The sequence below is a fragment of the Corythoichthys intestinalis genome, chromosome 16 (genome assembly GCF_030265065.1).
Source record: "Corythoichthys intestinalis isolate RoL2023-P3 chromosome 16, ASM3026506v1, whole genome shotgun sequence".
Taxonomy (NCBI): domain Eukaryota; kingdom Metazoa; phylum Chordata; class Actinopteri; order Syngnathiformes; family Syngnathidae; genus Corythoichthys; species Corythoichthys intestinalis.
The window spans coordinates 16,790,695-16,816,930 of NC_080410.1; the positions used below are offsets into that span (position 1 = coordinate 16,790,695).

At 41.2% G+C, this 26,236-nt stretch overlaps 1 protein-coding gene across 1 annotated transcript in view; it reads right to left on the reverse strand.

Annotated features, from left to right (window-relative positions):
- The window catches only part of usp43b (ubiquitin specific peptidase 43b), a 145,412-nt gene extending 121,602 nt beyond the window's left edge, over positions 1 to 23,810 (reverse strand). Inside the window, exons 1-2 of the mRNA XM_057861549.1 lie at positions 22,854 to 23,810; positions 5,604 to 5,750 (exon numbers count right to left, since the gene is read on the reverse strand). Coding sequence (XP_057717532.1) covers positions 5,604 to 5,750; positions 22,854 to 23,489 — 783 coding nt within the window. The 5' untranslated portion in view covers positions 23,490 to 23,810. The remainder of the gene's footprint in view (positions 1 to 5,603; positions 5,751 to 22,853) is intronic.
- Between the last annotated feature and the right edge of the window lie 2,426 nt (positions 23,811 to 26,236).

The following is a 26,236-nucleotide window of genomic DNA, read 5'->3' on the forward strand; positions in this document are numbered from 1 at the left end:
AAAATACTCACTTGACATATAAATGGTTAAAAAAGATACTGTAAAATAGTAACATAAATAAAAGTCAAAACCTCTCTCTTGAATATATTTTTCTTTCCCCCTATTTGTGCTGTCAGCCCCTAAACACAAAGTTATAACTTCACAAAGAAATAAACTCCCATTGAGCAATTCATTTATTAACTGGTTTCTAAATTTCCCTTTTGGGAAAAAACAACAACAAAAATATATTAACATTATTTTTTTTAATCATTCGTAATAGAAATCTGCAATTAATTCCTAAAATCGATTTACCACCTAGGCCTCCTAAACACTTTAGAGTAGACTCTCTGTGCTAAGTTGTTAAAGGAACACATACTTAAAAATAATAAACACAGGTCAACAGGATGAATAAGAACTTTAAGAAGCATTAGAAATCGAGCTTGTTGACTTGCTAGCTACAAGTGCTAATGTGTAAGTACTGGTCAAAGCTGTTAGGGCCTCGCATCAGTGTGACTGTGACCCCAGGAACCTCACACAGAAGAGTAGAACAAAGGTGGAACATCTTCAAATTTTTTAAAGAGTTCACAAAGGACGATTAATAACTGTTAGAGGAAACTCTCATTCAGGTAATGTGATGAGGAGCGAGCATGACCGAGACACTTACTGAAAGTGTTGCCCTCATGATGGCCTCAACTGAGGCCCTCACAAAGCTCATTTGTGCAGGAGTGATAGCATAATGCATACCACAACATCACTGTACATTCTTATTGAAGTACAGTCTGTTCGAGCTTTACAGTGATAAAGCACATGATATTTTAAGGAGGAGATTATGATTCATGGGAGACAAACATTATGGCACAAAGTGATGTTCCCTCCCATTTCCCTCAGAGGAATATTTGACCACGTTTTCTTTCTGATAAAAATGAAATCCATGACAACCTGCAAGAGGCCAACACTGACTGCTGGCAAAGTGCCCAGACTAATATAAGAGACAACTACTGTCTAGCGTAGGAGATTTTTCGCTTTGAACAGTGAGGCAGGCCTATGGTCTCTTCCAAAACAAGAGATACTTACCCATATGCAGCATTATTATCACAATCCCATCTGGATTGTGGACATTTTTCCTCTGGTTTAATGTTGTTGATTCATTTGGTTATTTCCTGCTCCCCTCAGAGTGAGGCATGCCCACTGCCTTATATGCAGTGCCAATCGTTTGTTTGCCTGCCTTTGTGTCCCGCCTATGTTTTCGACACGTTACGGCTACCAAGAGGTTTTTTGCTTCCATTGTCATTTGTTGTAATGAATAAGCAGTGTTGGGAATAACGCCGTTATAAATAACGCCGTTACATAACGGCGTTATGTTTTCAGTAACGGGGTAATCTAATTTTTTCCGCCGTTACGCCGTTACCTTTACTGATGGTCAAAAGCGGTGCGTTACTTACTCTGAATAAATTGAAGAAACTACCAGCCGTAGCGAGTCTATTCTGCTGTTTATTTGTCATCCAAGACTTGGGGTGCATTCAGGTTCGAGAATAGCGCACGCGTTTTGTTTTGTGTTTTTTGTTAGCAAAGATATACCACACAGGACGTGCTGGCACTCTGTTTCTTTAATACCACATATAACTTCAACATTAACACAAACGTACGGCTCTCGGCAGGCCATGTCTCTAACTAACTCCCGCATCATGTGAGCAAAACAATATTGGCGCCGTGCGCACTTTAGGGTGCCTCGGATAATTCTGTATCAGAATATTACAGCACGTACTTCTTATGACACCAGGCTGTTTTTCCCTGCTCATTCAATTAGACAATGCTTTCCAAAGCTTGCTAACGTTTCTGTCTTTGCTACACCTGAATGCTAGCCTCGTTCCCATCCCCCAATGTCAGCCAGCAAGAATGCTGTTTTCATCTCGAAGACGGCAGACGCTTTGAGGGTGACAGGAGGAGTAGGGGGACGAGGCTACCTGAATGCACCACCTGGATATATGCGATGGAAGTGATTGGCTGAGGGTTAGAGTCATGTGTCTTGGTAAGCCAATCAGAGCCGGTGTTTTCACACACAAACCGGAACAGTGCGTACAGCAAACACACACACGCAAAACAGATACAGAGGGATATGATGGCAGAGTATTCAGAGGAAAATTTGTCCTTTACGAGGTGGAGATATAAACACTATTTCAAGTCAAAATACTTGAAGTACAGTAGGCTATGTCGACTTGACTAGTTGTCTCAGGTTGTGAGAGTTAGATTTAATTGATTAAACTCACTTTATATTGTTTACTGTTTATTTTTGTTGCACTTCAAGTGTAGGATAAATCTGTTGCTGGTGAGGTGCAATAAATATTACAAGGTTCTATAACACAACTACCGGTCTGTTCTTCTCTATTCAACTGACTCGAATACTGCTCAAAAAATTTCAAATTCTTTGACATACAACAAGTTCTTTATAAAGTAACGGAAATAATGACTTTCCCTGGTAACTAGTTACTTTTACTATAGAGTAATTCAGTTACTAACTCAGTTACTTTTTGGAAGAAGTAGTGAGTAACTATAACTAATTACTTTTTTAAAGTAACGTGCCCAACATTGTGAATAAGTAAAACTAATGCAAAAATCAGCACAACTTTGCCGAAACAGAAATGTGAGTCACACTTAGGGCTGGGAAATCTGGTCCAAAGCGTTTTTTTTTTTTTTTTTTTAATCTGGTAGTTTTAAACAATCTGCAATGAAAACGCAATAAATTAGAGCGTAGTTAGGCAATGTTATTGATATATGAATTAAATATTAACATAACATTAGCAGCATTATGACATAATGATGGATTTTTTTGGAGTTTATTGAATAAATAGTTTTGCACTGACATCGGTACTAGTTTCAGTGACGATACAAATCCGGCACTAAAATGACATTGGTATCGCTGAGTACAGGTAGTGCCCTGGTTACGAACGAGTTCCGTTCCTATGCTGGCGACGTAATCCGAATTTCCGTGTAATTCGGAGTTAATCCATTAAATACTCCAAAATAACAATCCCAAAAATCCAAAAGTACAGGTAGTCCCCAGTTTACAAACGAGTTCCGTTCCTGCGCTGGCTATCAAACCCGGATTTCCGCCTAAGTCAGAATTGACCCTTTAAATACCTCAAAATACCCTCTAAATTTAAAAAAAAAAAAAAAAACCTTATAAAATACGTCATTGTACTGTCTTCGCCAAGACGTTGGCGCTAAGTCCTAGCTAGACAGTGAGCTAAGCTTTGAAATGACTATGTCACACGTCCGTGTGGTTTGCTGACTAATTCAGCTACTCATGACATCAATACTTGCGGAATGAAACTAAAATAAAAATTAAATCAGTCTTATCTTCAATAACAGCAATTCAAATATGTGTTTACAAGTAGCTGCTCATACAGCAATAACAAACGATTTGCATGTATCTAGATGCCGATCGATCGGGTCCGATCACGTCATTTTCAAAGTATCGGAATCGGCAAAAAAATATCGGACATGCCTTTTATATATATATATATATATAATTTTTTTTAAATTAAATCGTTTTCCAATTGTATTTAACGTTACAGACATAATATGGTACACTCATCTTTTAGTCTTTAGTTAGTCTTTAGTTTAGGCTTAAGGTAGGGTTATCAAATTTATCCCGTTAACGGCGGTAATTAATTTTTGAAAAAATTTATCACGTTAAAATATTTAACGCAATTAACTCATGCGCTGCACGACCCACTCACGCATTGTCATGTTCAATCTGTAATGGTGCCGTTTTACCTCTATATAGAGCTAAAAGGCAGCGTAAAATGAGTAGTGTGAATTTTGGCAGCCTTTGGAGCATGTTTTTATTTGGCTAAAGCCTTACAATCCTTCTCCCTACGATTAAAAATATCGTGGGAAGCAATGTGGGGAAGAAAGGTAGTAATTGATCTTTTTCTTAACACCCTATGTTATTTCCCAACGCAGAGAAGATATATCAATTGGTACCACTACGCACGGTCATGGTTGCACTTCCCATCATGCATTTGGGCAGAACAGTTAAATGGCTACAGTATCATTTACTGAAAGCTCAACAAATACACTAGATGGCAATATTTAGTCACAATATACAAAGTCACATTTATCCTTTAAGAATTACAAGTCTTTCTATCCGTGGAGCCCTCTCACAGAAAGAATGTTAATAATGTAAATGCCATCTTGAGGATTTATTGTCATAATAAACAAATACAGTACTTATGTACTGTATGTTGAATTTATATGTATTTTTTTCTTAATGCATTGCCAAAATGTAAATGATCGGAAAAAATGATCGGGAATGATTGGAATTGAATCGGGAGCAACAAAAAAAAAAAAACCAATCGGATCGGGAAATATCACAAAACAAAAGTCAACATTTAAAAGAAAGAAAAAAAAAAATACGCAGGCGTCGTAAAGTCGAAATTGCGTAAGCCGGGTCATCATAACCCGGGGACTACCTATACTAAGATTAGAACCAAAAAAAACGGTATCTGTTTAACACTAGAAATAAATAAAAGAAAAGAAGCTGATATGAAAAGATACAATATTTGCCAACATTACAGTCTGCATGATCTAATTAAATTTAAGGGCATTTGATCGAAACTACGCGTACTCATATAACATAATCAATCTTATACAGCCAAGGTAGTCTTCTTCATCAAACTCATTCACCGCTCTTGTTAGTATGAATCCCACCATCGTTAAAGGCAGGGTAGTAAAAGTTATTAGAAGTTACATGGAGACAAAGCTAGATCTGAAACTAAAAGCTGAAACTAAATCTTCAAATCTGTATTACCATGTCCATAGAGAAAATAAAAAGTATTGTCTCCCTTCAGAGGATTAAGAGTTATCAGTGCAAGAGTTTGCATGTTTGTTGTCCATATATTTAAATAACTACGGCATAGCCTTGAGAGAAGACATCGTGATAGAGATATCTACAGATCCCGCAATGACAGAATAACATAATAAATCATTTGTTGTAGCGCCTGAGGAAGGAGTTCTGGTAGATAAACTACATTTTCTAATGATTCTCCTTCAGCAAGTCTAACTCCTCTCATAAATTATGCCAATGGTTGTCATCCTGATAAAACCACACAATGAGGCATGTATATTTCAGACGTAAAAACAGGATTTTAACAATACAAAGTTCTTAATGGTGCAAAACAGAGCAGTTCATGGTTTCACTCAGTGAATATCAGAATGCACCATGCCTGCTGGCTTTCCTCAAGGAGGACAAATGCTGAAGAGAAAATCAAACACTAGATCATCACTGTAGTAGTCTCTTTGTCCACAGTCAAGTAATCAGACATTCTGTCTTCCATCTTTGCCTCTGATTGCAACAAACGATTTCGCAATACTATATATATATAATGCATACAACATTGTTCTAGCTATATTTTGAGACCTACAGTGCTTTCTGTCTGTCATAACTGTAACATAATAACACACACCAAATCTTTATAAAATTTGGATACACTGAAGGTTTCTTTTTGCCGCACACCAGTTAAGTACACACTTTCAACCATGATTCCATAAAGAGTACGATTGCAAGTGGTGTTTTCATTGATGTGAAACCGACTGAAGTAATAATAAATACATATTCCCACCTTATCACAAGCTTTGGTTGTATTGTTATTATTGTGTGAGGCCAGATTGATGTCTTCATGGACGCGATCCAGCAGCCACAGAAGAAACTCCAGGGCATCATGTTGGGAATTGCCACGGAATTGTGATCCATACTTTGACACGATAGCCTGCAGAGACAAATAACAAAATAACGTTCTTGCAGCACAACTGGGATATTTAGTTTGAATCATTGATCGTGAGCCAATACTTTTTTCAATTTATGGTATTATGGTAAAATTATGGTATTTTTTTTTAGATTTCGACTCATTCTGTTATGTACATATCAAACATAGTAGAAACACCTTTTTCTGTGATGAATTGCATTGAGTTTAAAATATATTTTGAAATAATTACTTCTCCAAGTGTGAAATCTGAGCATCATTACATTTGTTAAGTTAGACTTTTCTCTCATTGTACTATGTGTAATGACAAATAGTCTATTCTATTCTTTTCTATTTAGAGCTTGCACTATTCAATACTAAAAATAATCTACTTAACTTCCGTTTCTTCAAAGAAATTAAAGGCCAAGTAGCTCCACACACTAAAGTGTAGCACACCATAGACTTATCCAATCAAAAGATAAAAAGAATCCCACCTGCCCCAATTTAAATGGCAATTTTCGGTATTAATACAGTATACCCCAGGCCCCAAACTCCATTAGACCGGAATTAAAAGTTTGAATTTTGATTGCCAGCCTAGAGAAACCCAAACACAGATGATGGATTACCGAAGGGAGGGCAACAGACTGCAGTCTTTGCTTCCTAATCCCATCATATAGTACTGCACGCAATGTGCCTGATATGGCTCAAGTTACACTATAAAAACATATACTAAATCGAAGATCTGGCGACATTACTAAAAACTTGCCTCTTGTTCTGGGAGAAGAGAACAATAAAATACGCTGAAATTGCGGGCGGTGCCTTGGTAAGGTAATAAAATGGTCCTGTCCAGAAAGCAAAAGTGAAGCTTCATTCACCCCAAGAGCTCAAAGTCTAAAGATCATTATCTTACCGGTGTACAGTATCTCTGTTTCAGTGTTTGCTCTACTAGAGATCATTTTAACACAGGGATAATTCACAATGGGTGATATGTTATCAACCTTGAGAACTGTGGGCAGGTCCAAACGTAAAACTGTTATGCAGGTAATCATTACAGCAAAGAAATAACTGTAATTAGTACTTTGTACTATCAATTCTCTGAGTAATATAAATTTGTATGTGGAAAAGACTAGTTTTTAAAGTGAAGGCATATTGGATTAATGCAGGGGTCTTCAATCAATTTAACTCACCGGCTGCCATTGACAGCACTCCACCATTTTGATTGGGAGGGGTGAATGAACGAATAGAGTAGCCATTGGGGAGGCCAAGCTTTGGGCTTCGCTCCTGACAAGTACATATAGTATAGCCCCTTTCAGACTTACTGTATATCCCAATAAATTCCCGTGAAAGATGACACGGGATTTACCCGTGTCATTGCTTTCACACATGGAGAGATGATTTAAGATGGCGGCGCGCACGGACGCAGCGGCTCAGAGCTCCTCTCACAGCCAGTGTGTTTTTTTACTGTTTTTGTTAGTTTGTCTCTCCTGCCCCACCTGTCGTGCGCTCACCACCTACAGCCGACAGGAACTTTTCCGCATCGGGTTACGGAGCAAACAGTCCGTTACCGATGACTTTATTTCGGATCACAACATCCCGCCGAGCATAGCCCGAACACCGGGCTCCCCGTGGACACTCATCCCGGCTGGGAGGAGGAGGAGGCGGCGCAAGGAGAGGAAGCAAAAGCGGGGTTGCCGGGCCGGCGTCCTCGTTCAGCTGCGGAGACGGCCACACAAACCGCCGCTACCCAGCATCTTCCTCGCTAATGTCCGATCCCTCACCAACAAGATGGATGAGCTGAGGCTGCAGCTGGCAGGCAACAGGCTCGTGAGGGACTGCTGCATCTTGATGTTCACGGAGACCTGGCTTCACTCATCCATCCCGGACGCGGCTATGGAGCTAGCGGGCCGCACAGCGCACAGACTTGACAGGAACCGCGACTCTGGGAAGAGCAGGGGCGGAGGGCTCTGCATCTACGTCAATAACAGCTGGTGCACAAACGCCGCTACTATCAACAACCACTGCTCCGCAGATCTGGAGTTCATCACGGTCAGATGCAGGCCCCTGTACCTTCCACGTGAGTTCACCGCTGTCACAGTAACCGCTGTGTACATTCCACCGGATGCTAATGCTAGCACGGCTCTTAGCCACTTGAACAATGCCCTCAGCCGGCTACAGAACGACCTTCCAGAAGCAGTGCATGTGGTTGCAGGGGATTTTAACCATGCTGAATTAAAAGTAGTGCTCCCACAACTCCACCAGCACATTAAATGTGCCACCAGGGGAACTAGGACCCTGGATAAAGCCTACTCCAACATCAAGCATGGTTACAGGGCCATCCAGCTGCCCCACCTGGGTTCCTCTGATCACATGTCGCTGCTCCTGATACCGGCTTACAAACCAGTGAGAAAGCAATCACCTCCCATAACCCGGACTGTGACATTTTGGCCCGATGGAGCCTCTCAGCAGCTGCAGGACTGCTTTGAAAGCACCGACTGGGACATCTTCTGCCACCAGGACCTGGAGGTTTTCACCTCTGCTGTGCTGGGCTACATCCAACACTGCATCAACACCGTCACGGTGGAAAAACGCATCCAGGTGTTTCCCAACCAGAAGCCTTGGATGAATAGGGAGGTCAAGGCCCTGCTGAGGGAGAGGAACAGCGCCTTCAGGTCCAGGGACGGGGAGCGGTACAGCGGTGCCCGGGCGGCCCTGAAGAGGGGCATCAGAGAAGCCAAGGCAGGCTACAAGCAGAGGATCGAGGAGGACTTCAGCAGCAACAACAGCCGGCAGGTGTGGAGGGGGCTCCGTCACATCACCAACTTCAGATCCAGCAACGCTGCCCCAACGTCTGGGGACGCCTCACTGGCGGAGGAGCTCAACCACTTCTTCGCCCGCTTCGAGGTTGTGCCCCCAGCGGGGGAACCACTGCTTCAGACCCTCCACAGCCAGCCCTTCACGGTTCAGGCACAGGAGGTGAGGAGAACCCTGAAGGCAGTGAACCCCCGGAAAGCTGCTGGACCTGACGGAGTGGCTGGGAGAGTGCTGAGGGACTGTGCTGACCAGCTGGCTAGGGTCTTCACCAATATCTTCAACCAGTCCCTCTCCCAGTGCTCCATCCCGCCCTGCTTGAAGTCCTCCACCATCATCCCTGTGCCGAAAAAGAACTCCATCAACTGCCTCAACGACTACCGGCCAGTCGCACTCACTCCCATCATTATGAAGTGCTTTGAGAAACTGGTCCGGGGTCACATCACTGCATGCCTGCCACCCACACTGGACCCCCACCAGTTTGCCTACAGAGCCAACCGGTCCATGGAGGACGCCATCGCGACAGCTCTGCACACCACACTGACTCATGTGGAACAGCGGGGGAGCTACGCCAGGCTGCTCTTCCTGGACAGCTCGGCCTTTAACACCATCATCCCGAGCAGACTGGTGAGCAAACTGGGGGACCTGGGTCTCTCCCACAACATCTGCAGCTGGATTATGGACTTCCTGACAGACCGCTCCCAGAGGGTGAGAGTAGGACACCACCTGTCCTCTGTTCTGAGGACCAGCACCGGTTCTCCTCAGGGCTGCGTGCTCAGCCCCCTACTCTACACCCTCTACACCCACGACTGCACCCCCACCCAGCCGAACAATTCCATCATTAAGTTCGCGGACGACACCACGGTGGTGGGGCTCATCTCAGGAGGAGATGAGTCCGCTTACAGGGTGGAGGTGGAGCGTCTGTCGGGCTGGTGCACCATCAACAACCTGACTCTGAACACCTCCAAGTCGAAGGAGGTCATCGTCGACTTCAGGAGGTGTAAACCGGACATCCAGCCAATCACCATCAATGGGGACCGGGTAGAAATGGTGCCAGACTTCAGGTTCCTGGGCACCTACATCAGTGAGGACCTGACCTGGACTGTCAACACCACAGCGATCCTGAAGAAGGCCCAACAGAGACTCTACTTCCTGAGGGTTCTCAGGAAGAACAACATTAAAACTGAGCTCTTGTTGGTCTTCTACCGCTGCTCAGTGGAGTCGGTGCTGAGCTACAGCATCTCGCTGTGGTTCTCCAGCTGCACCGCAGCAGAGCGGAACCAGCTCCAGAGGGTCATCAACACCGCCCAGAGACTGATTGGCTGCCCTCTTCCATCCCTGGAGTCAGTCTATAAGACCCGCTGCCTCAGGAGGGCTCATAGCATCACCAGAGACTCCTCACACCCTGGCCACCACCTGTTCCAACTATTACCCTCTGGGAGGCGTTTCAGGGCAATAAAGGCCAGAACTAATCGACTAAAAAACAGCTTTTATCCGAGAGCCGTCGCTGCTCTGAACGCCTCACACTGAATGTGGTTTTGGATCAATGTGCACATGTACAGTGAAATGCATATAAATTTTTTTTTTTCATAATCATCCTTGCCCGTGTATATATCCCCCACCTCATAGAGTGTATAGTCTTTTAAGTACTGTTATTTTATTTTATTTATTTCCTTGTTTTTGGTCCATGAGAGCTGCTATTTTTTAATTTCGTTGTTTCTGTGTTGGAACAATGACAATAAATTATTCTGATTCTGATTCTGATTCTTCTGAGATACAGTATCCCGGGAATAACGTGGGTCGGACATTTTCACAGACTTGTTCCATGTTGCCGACTCGGCGCTCTCTGTGCAGGGAAGGCGGCTGGCGCGATTTTTAACCCGGACATGACGTCATTTTTGGTTGGCATTGGCGCACAAAATAAACCACACATTTCCAAAGATGGACGATGGACTGTCTTCCTTGGCTCTACGATTAAGCAGCAATTTAATTTAGTTGTGTTTTCAGTTGAATTTTTTTATTTCCAGTTTGCCATGTACATAATTGCGATGTTTGTTTACCGCTTTTCATCTTACTGCGAAGGAAGATATACCGCTTCCCGGGAAAGTTCAGGACATTATACTAAGACACAACTCGGTAAATGTCCTCATCATCTCCGTGTCAGTCGACCCGGGAAATTGCTTTCACACATAAGGGCTACCCATTTAAATCCCATTAGCATCCGTTTGATAATGTGAGTGGTATTAAACTAAGGGGCTGTTTACATGGTGACTCTCAGAGAAGACGAAAAATTTCATGTTTGCATTTATATGGCTCCGTCTCAATTTGAACAATGTCGCAATTCCGCATAAAAATTCATGCCAGGCCCTAGGGGGCAGTGCAGATTTACAAGGCGACAGCGAATGATGCACTTCGACCTCCTCAGCCCGGAAGACAACATGCTCACCCACTCCAAGCAATGGCATTTTCTTTTGTTCAAACAGGCACAAAAATGGAAACATTCAACATATTTAAATTAGAAATATTATAAAAACAGTAAATTAAAGTCAACGTTCCCCCATATTTGCTGTTTTTAATATTTAATAGCACCGCTGCGCACGGCCAATGTGACGTGTGCGTGTGCGGACGTTATCGGCGCGGTCCCGCACCGCGGGAGCTTTTGATATGCATGCAGAGCAAGCCCCCCTCAAGCTCCCGCAATCGAATTCTTCCACTTTGGAGGCACGATTCCAAGGTTTGCGTCTTTGCCTTCCGTCTTCGCAGACACTATACGAACGCGAGGCCACTCTGCAACACAGTCAATGCGTCTTCGTCTCGCAGAGTCGCCATGTAAACTGTTCCTAATGATGGTTGGTTTGAACACCTATCTTAGTTTGTCCCCTGATGAGTATTTTTATTCAAGATTTTGGGTTGACCAAGAAACTGTACCACTTTTTGGGACGTTAAACTTTGAAGCTTCCACTGTAAGCTCGCCAATTGTTCAACCTTTGGTGCCAGGATGACATTGCAGGTCATCCACCTTGCATGTTTAACTACACTCCTTTCTTTCTCAGGCATCTCATGTTATGGAAACTGATAAATTGTCCATGGAGTAACTGTTTGACTTTAGGGCTTTGTCCCTGTCCAGGCCCCTCTACGCAAACACGCATCTTGCCAGGGGGGGGATTCAGAAAACATACAAGAATTGTCCACATCAAAAGCTCACTTCTGCTGCAACATTAAGCAGAAGACACTCAACCATAGCAGTTCTACATGCCTTGACACCATTAAATCACATGAAACTAGCCGACTATAACAATAGGAAACAAATTAATAACTCCTCTCACTTGTGTTATCCCACAAACCAGGTGGTTGCGGAATGTGGCAGAGCTCCAAGCATTCAGCAGGACTTTTCTGTTATGTTTTTTTGTTCCTCTTGACCGAGACGCGCAGCCAAATGACCTATTTCATTCATTCAACTTTCTTTGAAGAACTTTTTCTGTTCAGCAAACGGGGGCACATTTACATTTGCATTGTGGTGGTCCTGAACAGCATGAGCAGTATGACACAAAACAGGGTCCAAGGGAACAAAAATTACTTCTACTCTGGGCGATATGGCCTAAAAAAAAATAACATCTATGATGTTTTTACACAATTTTTTTTTTCCCCCCTATCTTTTTCCTCTCGCTTACTATTTTTAAGGAGACATTAAGAACAAAACAGGTTCAATCCTTCACAGGGCACTCATTGAATTAATTGGCTGACATTGACGATGGTAGACGTCCAATCCATTTCGACTAGGATGAGTGTTCATTCGCCCTTCCCAGTCAAAATGGATTGAATGTCTAGCGCCATCACTGGCAATGAAATATGAGCACTAAAGCTAGTCTCTTAATTTTTAAATGAATCGGACATCTCTCGTTGTCAATGGCAAGCAATAAGTTAAATGTTGTACTATGAAATATTAAAAAAAAAAATAATAATAATTCATGTATTATTAATTAATGCATAAAAGTAGCTAATAATAATAATAATAATAATTAAATACCGTATTGGCCCGAATATAAGACGGCCATGATTATAAGACAACCCCCTCTTTTTCAAGACTCAAGTTTGAAAAAAAGACTTTTTGAACACTAAATGAATTTTTATACAGAAAATAATTACAGTACATCTGAAACAAATGATTATAACAATATATTTGAGAGAAAAAGCATGTTATTTTGCCTCATTCAAATCTTAATATCTGAACATCTAAATATGTAAACTAAAGTGCAATCACATTCGTAAATGAATGGCTTCTGGTTTTTTGAAATGTAAATAAATAATAACAACAACAATAATAACAATAACTGCATTAACCATCAAAGTGAAGTCTAACTGTAACTGTAGTCTTGAAACAAATCTGAATAAGGAAAAACATTGCAATAAAATAAACCAAACTGGTTAAACTTGAGAGTAGCTGTGATCTGTCATGACAGAACATCACTTCAATGATATCTGGCGCCATCTAGCATCGTGAATGGATATAATGTCTAGACCGCGAATATAAGACGACGCCCACTTTTTCAGTCTTATTTCAATGTGAAAAACACTGTCTTATATTCAGGCCAATACGGTAATTCTAATTGAAATCTGGTGTCCACATGTGTTAGCGTCACTTTTTGGGTCACGTAAGCCAAACTTGTATACCAAATGTTAATACTGTGTCCTATATGAACAAAAATGTCAAGCCCACGTACCTGGATGCCAAGTCCTGATGGTATTGTTTTTTTGTTTTTAATTTCTAAAAACAGTAACCTGCCCTATCAAGGGTTAAAAAATGTTAAATGTTAAACAAAAGCAACCCAAATAAAGTGAGAAACGTCCATTTTTTTCTCTCCTTCCTATTTGCGCTGTCAGCCCCGAAATATAGAGTAATCACTTCACAAAGATACAAACGCTTTCTCATGGAATAATTGGTTGGCAGATTTGCTTTTTGCCCAAAAACAACATTTTTTAAAATCATCTGCAGTAATAAATTTGAATTAATTCATAAAATCAATTTCTCGCTAAGGCCTACTTCTACTGTTGTGTTTTACAACTCAAAATAACTGAGATGTTCAGATAATTACGATATAAATATCTCTGAGAATGATTTCCCGTGATTGTAACTCTTTTTTAGTGCCCCTTTAAAAGATCTGTCTTCCAGAAATAGCACTGCCTCCTAAGTACTAATGTTCTTTTAGGTGTTCCTGAAGCTATGAGCTTTGTTTACCCCTTTCCAATAGTAAAGCTCTATGGTCATTTTACAATGCCTTCTGGCAAGCTGCTTTGCTGTTACTCAACAGGCGATTTCAGAAGGGTTTGGCTGTATAAACTCTGGACTTTCTACTGTGTGCAAGTCAGTGTGTGGTGATGGTGTTAGTGGGTTCTCATCATGTAAGGATTTGAAATTTCTCTTTGAATATTGGTTTACATCTGTGGGCAAGATATAAAGAATGCAGTTTTTGGAGACTAAATAGAGACGATTTTGGCTGACAATGAAGAGGCGAGGGGTTTTTTTTCATGGGGGGTGGACCTACCACAGCATTATGTAGGAGTCAATCAATCAAGGGCTGTCAACTGTCTATGTAACATGCTGCAAAAAGGATTACACTTACTGCTTGTGCCTCTCAGACATGCTTTATCGCTTTACCTTCCTCACTCCAATATATTGAAGAGTGAGGAAAGTCATAGGAATCAATAAGGGCTAACGTGTTCCAGTAAGCATACATGTGTATACGTATCATTTTCCAACAGCGTAATTAGCATTTTCAAGAATGGATGCATTGTGGAGTTTCTTTGTTCACTCTTCCATATTATCTACTTCTTGCCTCAGCTCATAGAAATCCAGCACAAAGAGCTGCAGGCAGATTAAGTATACCCCCCCCCCCCCCCTTCTATGTTCAGCGCGGGCAGCGTATAGAAGAGCCTGAGGATCTCCTCATACAAATCTGTCACAGCACCTGATCATCACGAGTCATTTCTTTCATAAGCTTACCTGCGCTTTAGTTATTTATGTGCACACTATTGTTAGTACAACAGAGAAATTCAATGGTGGGAAAAACACTTAAATGGAGCACCTGATGACCCCTGTGTGGGCTCCAGTGACACTAAACAGCAGCTTTCTTATCAGCTGACAGGACTACACCGAGGTCATGTTGTTAACGATTTTGTGTGCTATCAGCAGGTTGGAATTTATGACAAAAATGAAGCACACGGTCAGAAATAGGAGCCCAATAAAATTATATGACTTTCCCTCAAGGTACAATCTACAGTTTGTTGGTCCCTTATGGGTCTACACAATAGTGGCCAAATAAAACTGGAAGGATTTCCTCTCCAGCAGAAAGCAACAATTAAACTTCAAAATGATCCTTGTTCAGTCAAATCTTTTTAAAATGCCGTACATTTTCCACATGGAATGAATTAAACATTGTTATATTTTGTCCAATAATTAACTATATAACACTTTTAATGGTTTAGTGGTGATGAATTTGCCTGATTTTGGTGCAGTGGTGCAGAAAATTAAACGGTGTATGAATGAAGGTTTATCTGCTGCCAACCCTCCCAGTTCAAATGGATCAGATGTCGATTAGTGACAAACGAAATTGAAATTCACAGCAGAAGGATGAAAAGAGCCGCAGGATTGGACGTCTATCACCGTCAATGGCACTGAAAGAATTAATATATTATTCTTGTCTGTGCTATATATTCAGTCATTTGAACATGAATTACTGTAATAATACCTGATAGGCATGTATTGGTATGATATTCTGACGGTATGATAACCTTAAGCCAAAATATCACAGTTTCACGGTATTGCAATTACAGCTCTAAAGCGTGTTACTTTGAGATATCTGGGTTAAAAAGAAAATTAGAAAAGTATTGAACAGGGTTTTTATGTTTCAAAACATTAGCATATTGGAATATAACATTATACTTAATTAAAATAAAAAAAGTAATAACAAAATATTGTAATTTAAGTAAATGCAGTCCTTTAGGTGAGCTTAAACTCACAGCCACAGCTCAACAATATTAGCATCAGAACAAAAATAATTGATTTATTTCCCATAAAAAGCACCTGTGTATGATTCGAATTATGTTTACATAATACACACACTCTCTTTCTCAACACAGACAGTTGCCAGAGAGAAAAAAAACGCCACGTTTTACCACCCCTAGACACACTAAACACGCTTGAGTTAACTCTCTGATCTGGTGGGATACGTTCATGAGTGTTTACTAACCTTTAATTTTGTAAAAATTCAAAATCCTATTGGAGGTATGGCCTCCTCAGCAGCCATATGTCGGTTGGCCCTCCTTCTCTAAGCCGCGTCTGTCTGTAACTTTTCTGTAGCCGAAGTATTCCCATACCAGCGATTTTGTATTCTTTGATGGGATAAAAGTTCAGGAGTTTCACCTTCTCAGGCCATCGTGTAGCATAGCTGACTCACTGACACTGAGCAACAACCGGTGGGGGAGGGTTGGGCCTTCCTGCTGCAAGCGAGGTATTTCTCCATGCATTTTTGGGACATAAAAAATAGCTAATACATTAGGGAATGTAAGACGGCAAATTTTTGCGGTTTTGAAACCTTGACGTTTTAATACCACGGTATACCTCGAAACCGGTGCTTGGCACGTGTCTACTTTATAATAATTATTTTTAATTCGACTGAGGTTTTTTTTTTAATTCATTTGTGTCAGTTTTACGACGTAGTGTACATTTCAAAAGTATGATATTCGAAATTGCTTGTCCATGGTTAATTTAAAAAAGATTCACATTTGACAGCACAACATGGAGAAAGTTAACATGGAAGCATTAATGATGACAATGCAAGAGATTCACATAAGCATGATATTACTCATCCCTTGCATTATTTAAGAGAAATATCTTAAAATTGTCAACAGCAAAGAAAGATTCATGTTGAAAAATTTACCTGCAGGCTAATCTGAAAAAACGTATGCTTTTAATGTGGTTTTTTTCCTCCCCTGCTATTATAATTACCTAAGTTAGCACTTTTTGTTTTGTTATTTTTGTTTTGGTCAAGTGGGATCTGTTGTCTGTTCAGTCTTGAATATCCTGTCAGAATTTGGCTTGCGGCAACTACTGTATGTTTGCTGCTTTGCTACTTCTTTTCGGTATGATAACTATACATCTTCATAAAATGTGACAAAAATGCATGCGTACAGAAATGTTTGTGCCATGTTATCAAATGTGTATTTTAAAATAACTGCCTATTTAGAAACAAAAATTTTGTACATAAGTACATTTTGATCCAAGGGCTTTTTTTTTTTTTTTTTTTAACCTCCTGCAGAGTTGAATCAATAGTTCTGATTACATTTTTTTACATTAGTATCTGTACTAGCGATTTACAAACATGATTTTTTTTTTTTAAGGACCGATACAGATTATTAGTAGTTAGAGGGGCCAATAACCTATTTTTGGAGTCCATATTCATTTGGCGTAAAAGTGTAAAAATTGGCATAAAAAATGAATATTGCAAACACTTAAATTAATGGAAAGGCCTAAAGCATGTTTATTCAATCACACAAACAGAAAATAACAGGTTGGATTAAAAAAAAAAAAAAAAAAGTCTGATACCTATGTACATGAAATTTCTAAATTTCGGCGCCGATAATGGGTCCAGCCGAAAATCAGTCTATCTCTATCTGTCCAATTAAGAACAGAGATTAGCGTGTCGCGGGAGCTCTTCATGTGTGCTGCAGGAAATTGTCCCATATGATTTAATTTTTATGAAAAGTATTTAAGATTTCTTTTGCAGCACACAGTATATGCAAGCTCTGTATAGTGACAGAAAGAAATATTACCATAATGGTCGGACGATAAGCCGCTACAGCACCGTAGTGTTTACTAGAGGTGGAAATCTTTGGGCACCTAACGATTCGATTACGATTCAGAGGCACCGATTCGATTATAAATCGATTAGTGACGCACCACCAACCCCCCCCCCCCCCCCCCCCCCGCTCCAAAATTGTTAAAAAATCCTCTCAGGCTATACAAACTACTATTTCAGTGTCAAGTTAACCGTTAAAAACAGTAAAAATGATACTCAAGTCCCCATTCTGTATCGGCAGCTTTAAACTACATTCAGTTAATTTAATGTTATGAATCAACCGTTAAAGTTGTTAAAATTGCTCCCGTTACTCCATAATTTCCCTTCCGTCTACTTTCGACGTGAACGTTTTAAAACTGTTTCATCATTTAAAGATGAAACAGTTTTAAATCTGATTTGTTTTTGTTTTTTTTAGATTAAAAGTAATTAGGTTCGCTACAACAGAGCTTTCTAGAGAAGTCTACTGCTTTAAGATGGCGTCTGTTTACTAGCGCGGGAAATTCTGTCATTTCGTATCTAGTTCTTGGTATATGATCTAACACGGCCGTCGTCTGTCATTTCACATCTAGTTCTAGATATATGTGATATCTACCACAGCCGTATGTTGCCGTATGTTTGTAGCAACTAGCAACTGGGCACTGTTTGTAGTGGCTGACGGCCGCAGTCAGGTATTATTATTATTATTTTTTTTTATTTAGCGGCATGAGTTGAACATGATATTTACTCTCCGTCCGTTCCTCATTGCGTGCTGAAGACCGCGCTGACTGTGTTTTATTTCCGCTTTACCTGGTATAATTCAATAATCGGAATTTGGATGTTTGTGAATCGTTCTCGAATCTTCCAAGGCCGAATCGCGACTTATCTAAGAATCGGAAATTTCGCACACCGCTAGTGTTTACAGTACTTCTTCCGCTTTTTCCGGGAGCGTCTCGAAGTATAAAACATACACTGTATATTTTTGTTTCTTTTGACAATGCAATTGTATTTCTGGATTATGTTGTTACTTTTTAGCCCTTAAAACAATATTTATTTTTTTTAATTTAAAAACTCGATCCTTTTCACCCAATTCTGATCATCTGAAAAATGGCGCGATCGGCCCAATTTCAGATCACATGATTGGATCGGGGACACCCATACTTTTGTTACTTATATGCTGAACAAGCAAATCCCATTTTCTTTGGTGAGCGCTGTTTATAGCATGGTGCGTCTTATAGTCCAAACCTTATGGTAAATACTGTTCATTCTAGATGTGAAAGATGACATTTGGTGGTAAGATTTTGTCATCAAAGTGTTTCTCAATCTTTGAGATTTTTTTCTAACATAAAATATGTGTCTTGGCTCAAACAAGGTTGAGAAACGCTGCATATCTGCGTTTCCCAACCTTTACTGAGTCAAGGCACATATTCTACTCATAAATCAGAAAATGTCTCTCCGCACAGCACCATACATAAATGTCACATAAAGTGGATCCAAAGGGTAAATGTATATACTTTCCTAAAGGTGGAGAGGTTACTACAGGTAAAACTGGCTTGTGGCGACTTTGCTTGTTGAACCTTGTCAACCTCACTCTCAGCCTTGTGGAGTGCGTGGGTAACAACCACCAAGTGAATACAGTGCCTTGCAAAAGTATTCGGCCCCCTTGAACTTTGCAACCTTTCGCCACATTTCAGGCTTCAAACATAAAGATATAAAATTTTTATTTTTTGTCAAGAATCAACAACAAGTGGGACACAATCGTGAAGTGGAACAAAATTTATTGGATAATTTAAACTTTTTTAACAAATAAAAAACTGAAAAGTGGGGCGTACAATATTATTCGGCCCCCTTGCGTTAATACTTTGTAGCGCCACCTTTTGCTCCAATTACAGCTGCAAGTCGCTTGGGGTATGTTTCTATCAGTTTTGCACATCGAGAGACTGACATTCTTGCCCATTCTTCCTTGCAAAACAGCTCGAGCTCAGTGAGGTTGGATGGAGAGTGTTTGTGAACAGCAGTCTTCAGCTCTTTCCACAGATTCTCGATTGGATTCAGGTCTGGACTTTGACTTGGCCATTCTAACACCTGGATACGTTTGTTTTTGAACCATTCCATTGTAGATTTGGCTTTATGTTTTGGATCATTGTCCTGTTGGAAGATAAATCTCCGTCCCAGTCTCAGGTCTTGTGCAGATACCAACAGGTTTTCTTCCAGAATGTTCCTGTATTTGGCTGCATCCATCTTACCGTCAATTTTAACCATCTTCCCTGTCCCTGCTGAAGAAAAGCAGGCCCAAACCATGATGCTGCCACCACCATGTTTGACAGTGGGGATGGTGTGTTCAGGGTGATGAGCTGTGTTGCTTTTACGCCAAACATATCGTTTTGCATTGTGGCCAAAAAGTTCCATTTTGGTTTCATCTGACCAGAGCACCTTCTTCCACATGTTTGGTGTGTCTCCCAGGTGGCTTGTGGCAAACTTTAAACGAGACTTTTTATGGATATCTTTGAGAAATGGCTTTCTTCTTGCCACTCTTCCATAAAGGCCAGATTTGTGCAGTGTACGACTGATTGTTGTCCTATGGACAGACTCTCCCACCTCAGCTGTAGATCTCTGCAGTTCATCCAGAGTGATCATGGGCCTCTTGGCTGCATCTCTGATCAGTTTTCTCCTTGTTTGAGAAGAAAGTTTGGAAGGACGGCCGGGTCTTGGTAGATTTGCAGTGGTCTGATGCTCCTTCCATTTCAATATGATGGCTTGCACAGGGCTCCTTGAGATTTTTAAAGCTTGGGAAATGTTTTTGTATCCAAATCCGGCTTTAAACTTCTCCACATCAGTATCTCGGACCTGCCTGGTGTGTTCCTTGGTTTTCATAATGCTCTCTGCACTTTAAACAGAACCCTGAGACTATCACAGAGCAGGTGCATTTATACGGAGACTTGATTACACACAGATGGATTCTATTTATCATCATCGGTCATTTAGGACAACATTGGATCATTCAGAGATCCTCACTGAACTTCTGGAGTGAGTTTGCTGCACTGAAAGTAAAGGGGCCGAATAATATTGCACGCCCCACTTTTCAGTTTTTTATTTGTTAAAAAAGTTTAAATTATCCAATAAATGTTGTTCCACTTCATGATTGTGTCCCACTTGTTGTTGATTCTTGACAAAAAAATTAAATTTCATATCTTTATGTTTGAAGCCTGAAATGTGGCGAAAGGTTGCAAGATTCAAGGGGGCCGAATACTTTTGCAAGGCACTGTAAGTACTTCAACATTGAATTGCACTGTTTTTGCATGTAAATTGCCAGAATTTTTACAACAACCCCCCCTATGTGCTTTGCATGCAGTGGAATTGACACTGTGGACTGTATGGGACGGCTGGCTAGAAGAGCTGGCGATGAGAAACGAGGCGTATTGTCAGCATGGAGACTGGACTTCATAATGATACTACAGTTTCTTTTTAACTTTCAAACTTAGAATTTTAGTAGGGAAGTTCCGATCACATATTTTAAAAACAGTTTTGCAGGGTAAGTGCTTAACTCGAAATAGAACCTTTTCACCCGATTCCGATCCACTGAAAATGAAATTTCCAATCCAATGATAGGATCGGAGGACATCTTTACTTGTGTGTTGATGTGAATGACATCATGCACACGGTAAATGTTACATCATTGATCCACAGCTGAAAACAAACTTCACATCTCAATTGTAACTGTTTGAAGTAATAGAGTTGTAGGAATGGACAGGATAGGTTAATGGATTATATTTTTCTTTTTATGTATGTCATGTAAACAGATTCTGTAATAGCTGCAGCTGATGTGAAACCTCTATATCAGGGGTGGGCAAACCGGTCCTTGAGGGCCGCAGTGGGTCCTGGTCTTTGTTCCAACTGATTCAGCTCACACAGTATAACCAATGAGGTTTCAGTGGAAACAAGGCGCACCTGATTGCAATCAACTGATTGCACTTGTAAGAAACCAGATTGGTGAAACGCTGTCCTCATGATGGGCATGAACAAAAACCCGCACCCACTGCGGCCCTTTGTGGAATTAATTGCCCACCTCTGCTCTATATAAATGACCTCATTGCCTGCCAATGACAATTATAGACGTCCTATTCTTTTAAACAAGGAAGACTGGCTGTTAATAGGGTTGGCCCGATCACAAATGATTGCACCCCAGCTCGAGTCAACCAAGGATATTTTGACACCAAGTATCGATCCCATAACTCAGGCAATTTATTAAGGAGAACATAAACCAACATCCAAATGTAAAATATGTTCATCCTTCAGACATTATTGCACTTGTGTCATGCAACCTTATCGTTAGCTTGGAGTGACAGCTAGCATAACATTTTCCTACCTGTGGTGTAGACATGTGCAGATTTCCGGTTTCATGGTATACCGTGGTATGAAAACGTCATAGTTTCAAAACCGCAAAAAAATTCTGTCATACCATCCCTATTGTCCCAAAAATTCATAGCGTGACGTATGTTTCCCACCAGCAGCGAGAGTTAACTCCAGCGTGTTTAGTGTGTCTAGCCGTGGCAAAACGTGTGTTTATACATGTCTGGCAACTGTCTGTGTTGAGAGAGAGTATGTGTGTATTAAGTAAACATGATACGACTCATACAAATGTGCTTTTTATGGGAAATAATTCAATTATTTTTGTTCTGATGGCAATAATGTTGAGCTCTGGCTGTAGGTTTAGGCTCACCTAATGAACTGCATTTATTTTAATTTTATTTAGATTTATTCTTTTTTTATTTAACTTAACATTATACTTATGTTCCAATTTGCTAATATGTTTTGAAAAATAAAAATCCTGTTCGATGGGAAAAAAGCTGTAGTTTTTTCAAAACCCAGATATCTCAAAGTAACACAATTTAGAGCTGTAATTGCAATACCGTGATACCGTGAAACCGTGATATTTTTGCTTAAGGTTATCATACGGTCAGAATATCATATTGGCACATGCCTACTGTGGGGTTTACCTCTGCATCCTCCATTTCCATGCGTGTCATAATGTTGCGAAAGTACAAAACATATTTTTTGGTTTGTTTCTTTTGACAATAAAAGTGTACATCTTGGTTTTGTTGCTTTGTAGCCCTATATAAATAATAATGACAACTAATGACAACAAATAATGACAATTTATAAAAGCCAATCTTTTCCAACAGATTTCAATCTGATCAGCTTAGTTCTGTCAACTACACCTGAAACTTTTCTTGATTTTGCCATCGTCTGCATTCCAAACAAACTCCTATAAATGTCAAATTCAAACCAGATCACACACAAAGAGACACACACTCATTTTGACCTACGGTATGCATAGAATTAAGAAGAAATTTTATGAATAGCTGCCATAGATTATTTGTAGTAAACTATTAGATTTTCTGTGGTACCATGGTTAAAAATACTGTTGTACATTACTTGAACAAGTATAAGACTGCAGGTCATGTTTTGAGTTGGGTCTGGGTGGCCTTACCTTGAAGTCCACAGACAGCTGTGGTGTATATTCCAAAGTCCAAAGAGCCCTAACAAGCGAGGCCAAATGCTCCGTGACCTCTCCGTTCGCAAAGTGTGTCTCCCCAGCCCTGGCACACCCGTTGATGGCTGTGTCACTCAGGTCCAACTTGTACCTCTCCAGTCCCAAGTATTCGGCCAGCAGGTCGGTGTTGCTCAAACACTGGACCACGGCGTTCATGAAACACGTGTTCCCGTGGTTTTTCAAACCCAGAACGCCAGGCATTTTGTCTCCGTAGTGGTAAAGTAGTTTGTCCCTGCCAAGCGGATGGTTCTTGGCCAGCCGAGGCACCTGTACATCCTCTTTGACGATCCCTGAGCTGGCACTGAGAGTGCAAGGTGCGCCATTCTTAAACCCCCCGTCGTCGTCCTCCACGTCCTGCGTGTCTGCAAAGTGGGTGAAAGTGCCAAGAGTTTTCATGATTCTGTTCATTAAACTCCCCACGGACTTGAGTGATTTCTTCCGGAAAAGCTTGACGGATTTGGGCTTCTTCTCTCTCTTACGCTTGTCCTCCTTCGACGCGGGCATTTCCTCCTTCTTGTCCATGGCGGCACCTCCACAACTCCCTCGTGGGTCCGGTCTCCCACTCCTCATCATTGTGTTGTCAATTCCGTCGCCCGCATGCCACTTCTTCCCCGCCAGTATCCCCTTCCCACGAAGTACATGGAAGCGCGCCCAGAGGTGACACCATCGCCATCACAGCAGCACCCTGTTCTCCTCGTCCGCCCACCCCGCACGCCACCTTCCGCGTCCATCCCAGCACTTGACTGAAGGCGTTCTTTATCACGCGTGGCGCGACGTCCCCGCCAGCACGGCACGGGGGCACAACAGGAGCCCCCTCAACAGCTCAGCTCTCAGCGTTCCCAGTCTGGTCCCACTTCGCCTGGGAAGGCTTGTGATTGTGGGACTCACTGTTTGTGTGTGTGTAAGTGTGTGTGCGCGTGCCTCCTCCCACTCCACTCCACACATACACACACATACGCACCCACTTGACAATTAATTAGGCCTAAAATTACAGCTTTCGATCACAAATTCAGTTGTTCTAAATAATTATAATAATAACATTACACACCCTTAACCCTTTCAGGGAAGTGGTCGCTACAGTGGACAGCCATTCAAAAGTTCACACTGAGGACTTTGGAAATTTTCTAGAGCAAGTGACTATTTTTTTTCTCACTTGTGACCTTTAAACTATTTGGATGACCATACATCATACCTGTCAACCCGAACCCGTTGGCAATCTTAAAAATAGTGACGTATGCCCTGACTAATCTTACAACGTTGTACGGTGGGGCAAATTAGTATTTAGTCAACCACTAATTGTGCTCCCACGTGAAAATATTAGAGAGGCCTGTAATTGTCAACATGGGTAAACCTCAACCATGAGAGACAGAATGTGAACCCCCCCAGGGCCCCAGAAAATCACAATATTTGATTTTTTTAAAGAATTTATTTGTAAATCATGGTGGAAAATAAGTATTTGGTCAATACCAAAAGTTCATTTCAATACTTTGTTATATACCTTTTGTTGGGAATAACGGAGGCCAAACGTTTTCTGTAACTCTTTACAAGCTTTTCACTCACTGTTGCTGGTATTTTGGCCCATTCATCCATGCAGATCTCCTCTAGAGCAGTGATGTTTTGGGGCTGTCGTTGGGCAACACGGACTTTCAACTCCCTCCACAGATTTTCTGTGGGGTTGATATCTGGAGACTGGCTAGGCCACTCCAGGACCTTGAAATGCTTCTTACGAAGTCACTCCTTTGTTGCCCTGGCTGTGTGTTAGGGATCATTGTCATGCTGAAAGACCCAGCCACATCTCGTCTTCAATGCCCTTGCTGATGGAAGGAGATTTTCACTCAAAATCTCTCGATACATGGCCCCATTCATTCTTTCCTTTACACAGATCAACCATCCTGGTCCCTTTGCAGAAAAACAGCCCCAAAGCATGATGTTTTCACCCCCATGCTTCACAGTGGGTATGGTGTTCTTCGGATGCAATTCAGAATTCTTTTTCCTCCAAACACGAGAACCTGTGTTTCTACCAAAAAGTTCTATTTTGGTTTCATCTGACCCTAACACATTCTCCCAGACCTCTTCTGAATCATCCAAAGGCTCTCTAGCGAACCGCAGACGTGCCTGGACGTGTACTTTCTTCAGCAGGGGGACACGTCTGGCAGTGCAGGATTTGAGTCCCTGGCGGCGCATTGTGTTACTGATAGTAGCCTTTGTTACTGTGGTCCCAGCTCTCTGTAGGTCATTCACTAGGTCCCCCCGTGTGGTTCTGGGATTTTTGCTCACCGTTCTTGTTATCATTTTGACGCCACGGGGTGAGATCTTGCATGGAGCCCCAGATCGAGGGAGATTATCAGTGGTCTTGTATGTCTTCCATTTTCTAACAATTGCTCCCACAGTTGATTTCTTTACACCAAGCGTTTTACCTATTGCAGATTCAGTCTTCCCAGCCTGGTGCAGGTCTACAATTTTGTCTCTGTTGTCCTTCAACAGCTCTTTGGTCCTGGCACTAGTGGAGTTTGGAGTGTGACTGATTGAGGTTGTGGACAGGTGTCTTTTATACCGATAATGACTTAAAACAGGTGCCATTAATACAGGTAACGGGTGGAACCTCGTTAGACCTCGTTAGAAGAAGTTAGGCCTCTTTGACAGCCAGAAATCTTGCTTGTTTGTAGGTGACCAAATACTTATTTTCCACTCTAATTTGGAAATAAATTCTTTAAAAATCAAATAATGTGACTTTCTGTTTTTTTTCTCCACATTCTGTCTCTCATGGTTGAGGCTTACCCATGTTGACAATTACAGGCCTCTGTAATCTTTTCAAGTAGGAGAACTTGCACAATTGGTGGTTGACTAAATACCTATTTGCCCCACTGTATATAGCGTGCAATATGAAACAAAAATAAAACTCAATTTTTAAAATAATATGAATTTATTGGCAATATTGTAACATATATCCTGGTGCCATCAAAGAACAATCAATATCTTCAGCATGATTACTCCAATTTAACAGTGACTTTTGTTATAATTGTATGTAGCACTTTTGGTAATTTCTATCATATCTTTTGATCATAAGCTGATTTTAAGGGGGGGGGCAAATTATTTTTTTCTTTGATTGAAAATATATTTTTGATTGCGGCAACTTTTTTTTTTTTTTTTGGGGATTGAATGATTTAGACACGGCGGCACGGTGGCTGAGTGGTTAGCACGTCTGCCTCACAGTACTGAGATCAAGGGTTCAATCCCGGGTTTCGGCCTTCCTGTGTGGAGTTTGCATGTTCTCCCCGTGCCTGCGTGGGTTTCCTCCGGGAACTCCGGTTTCCTCCCAC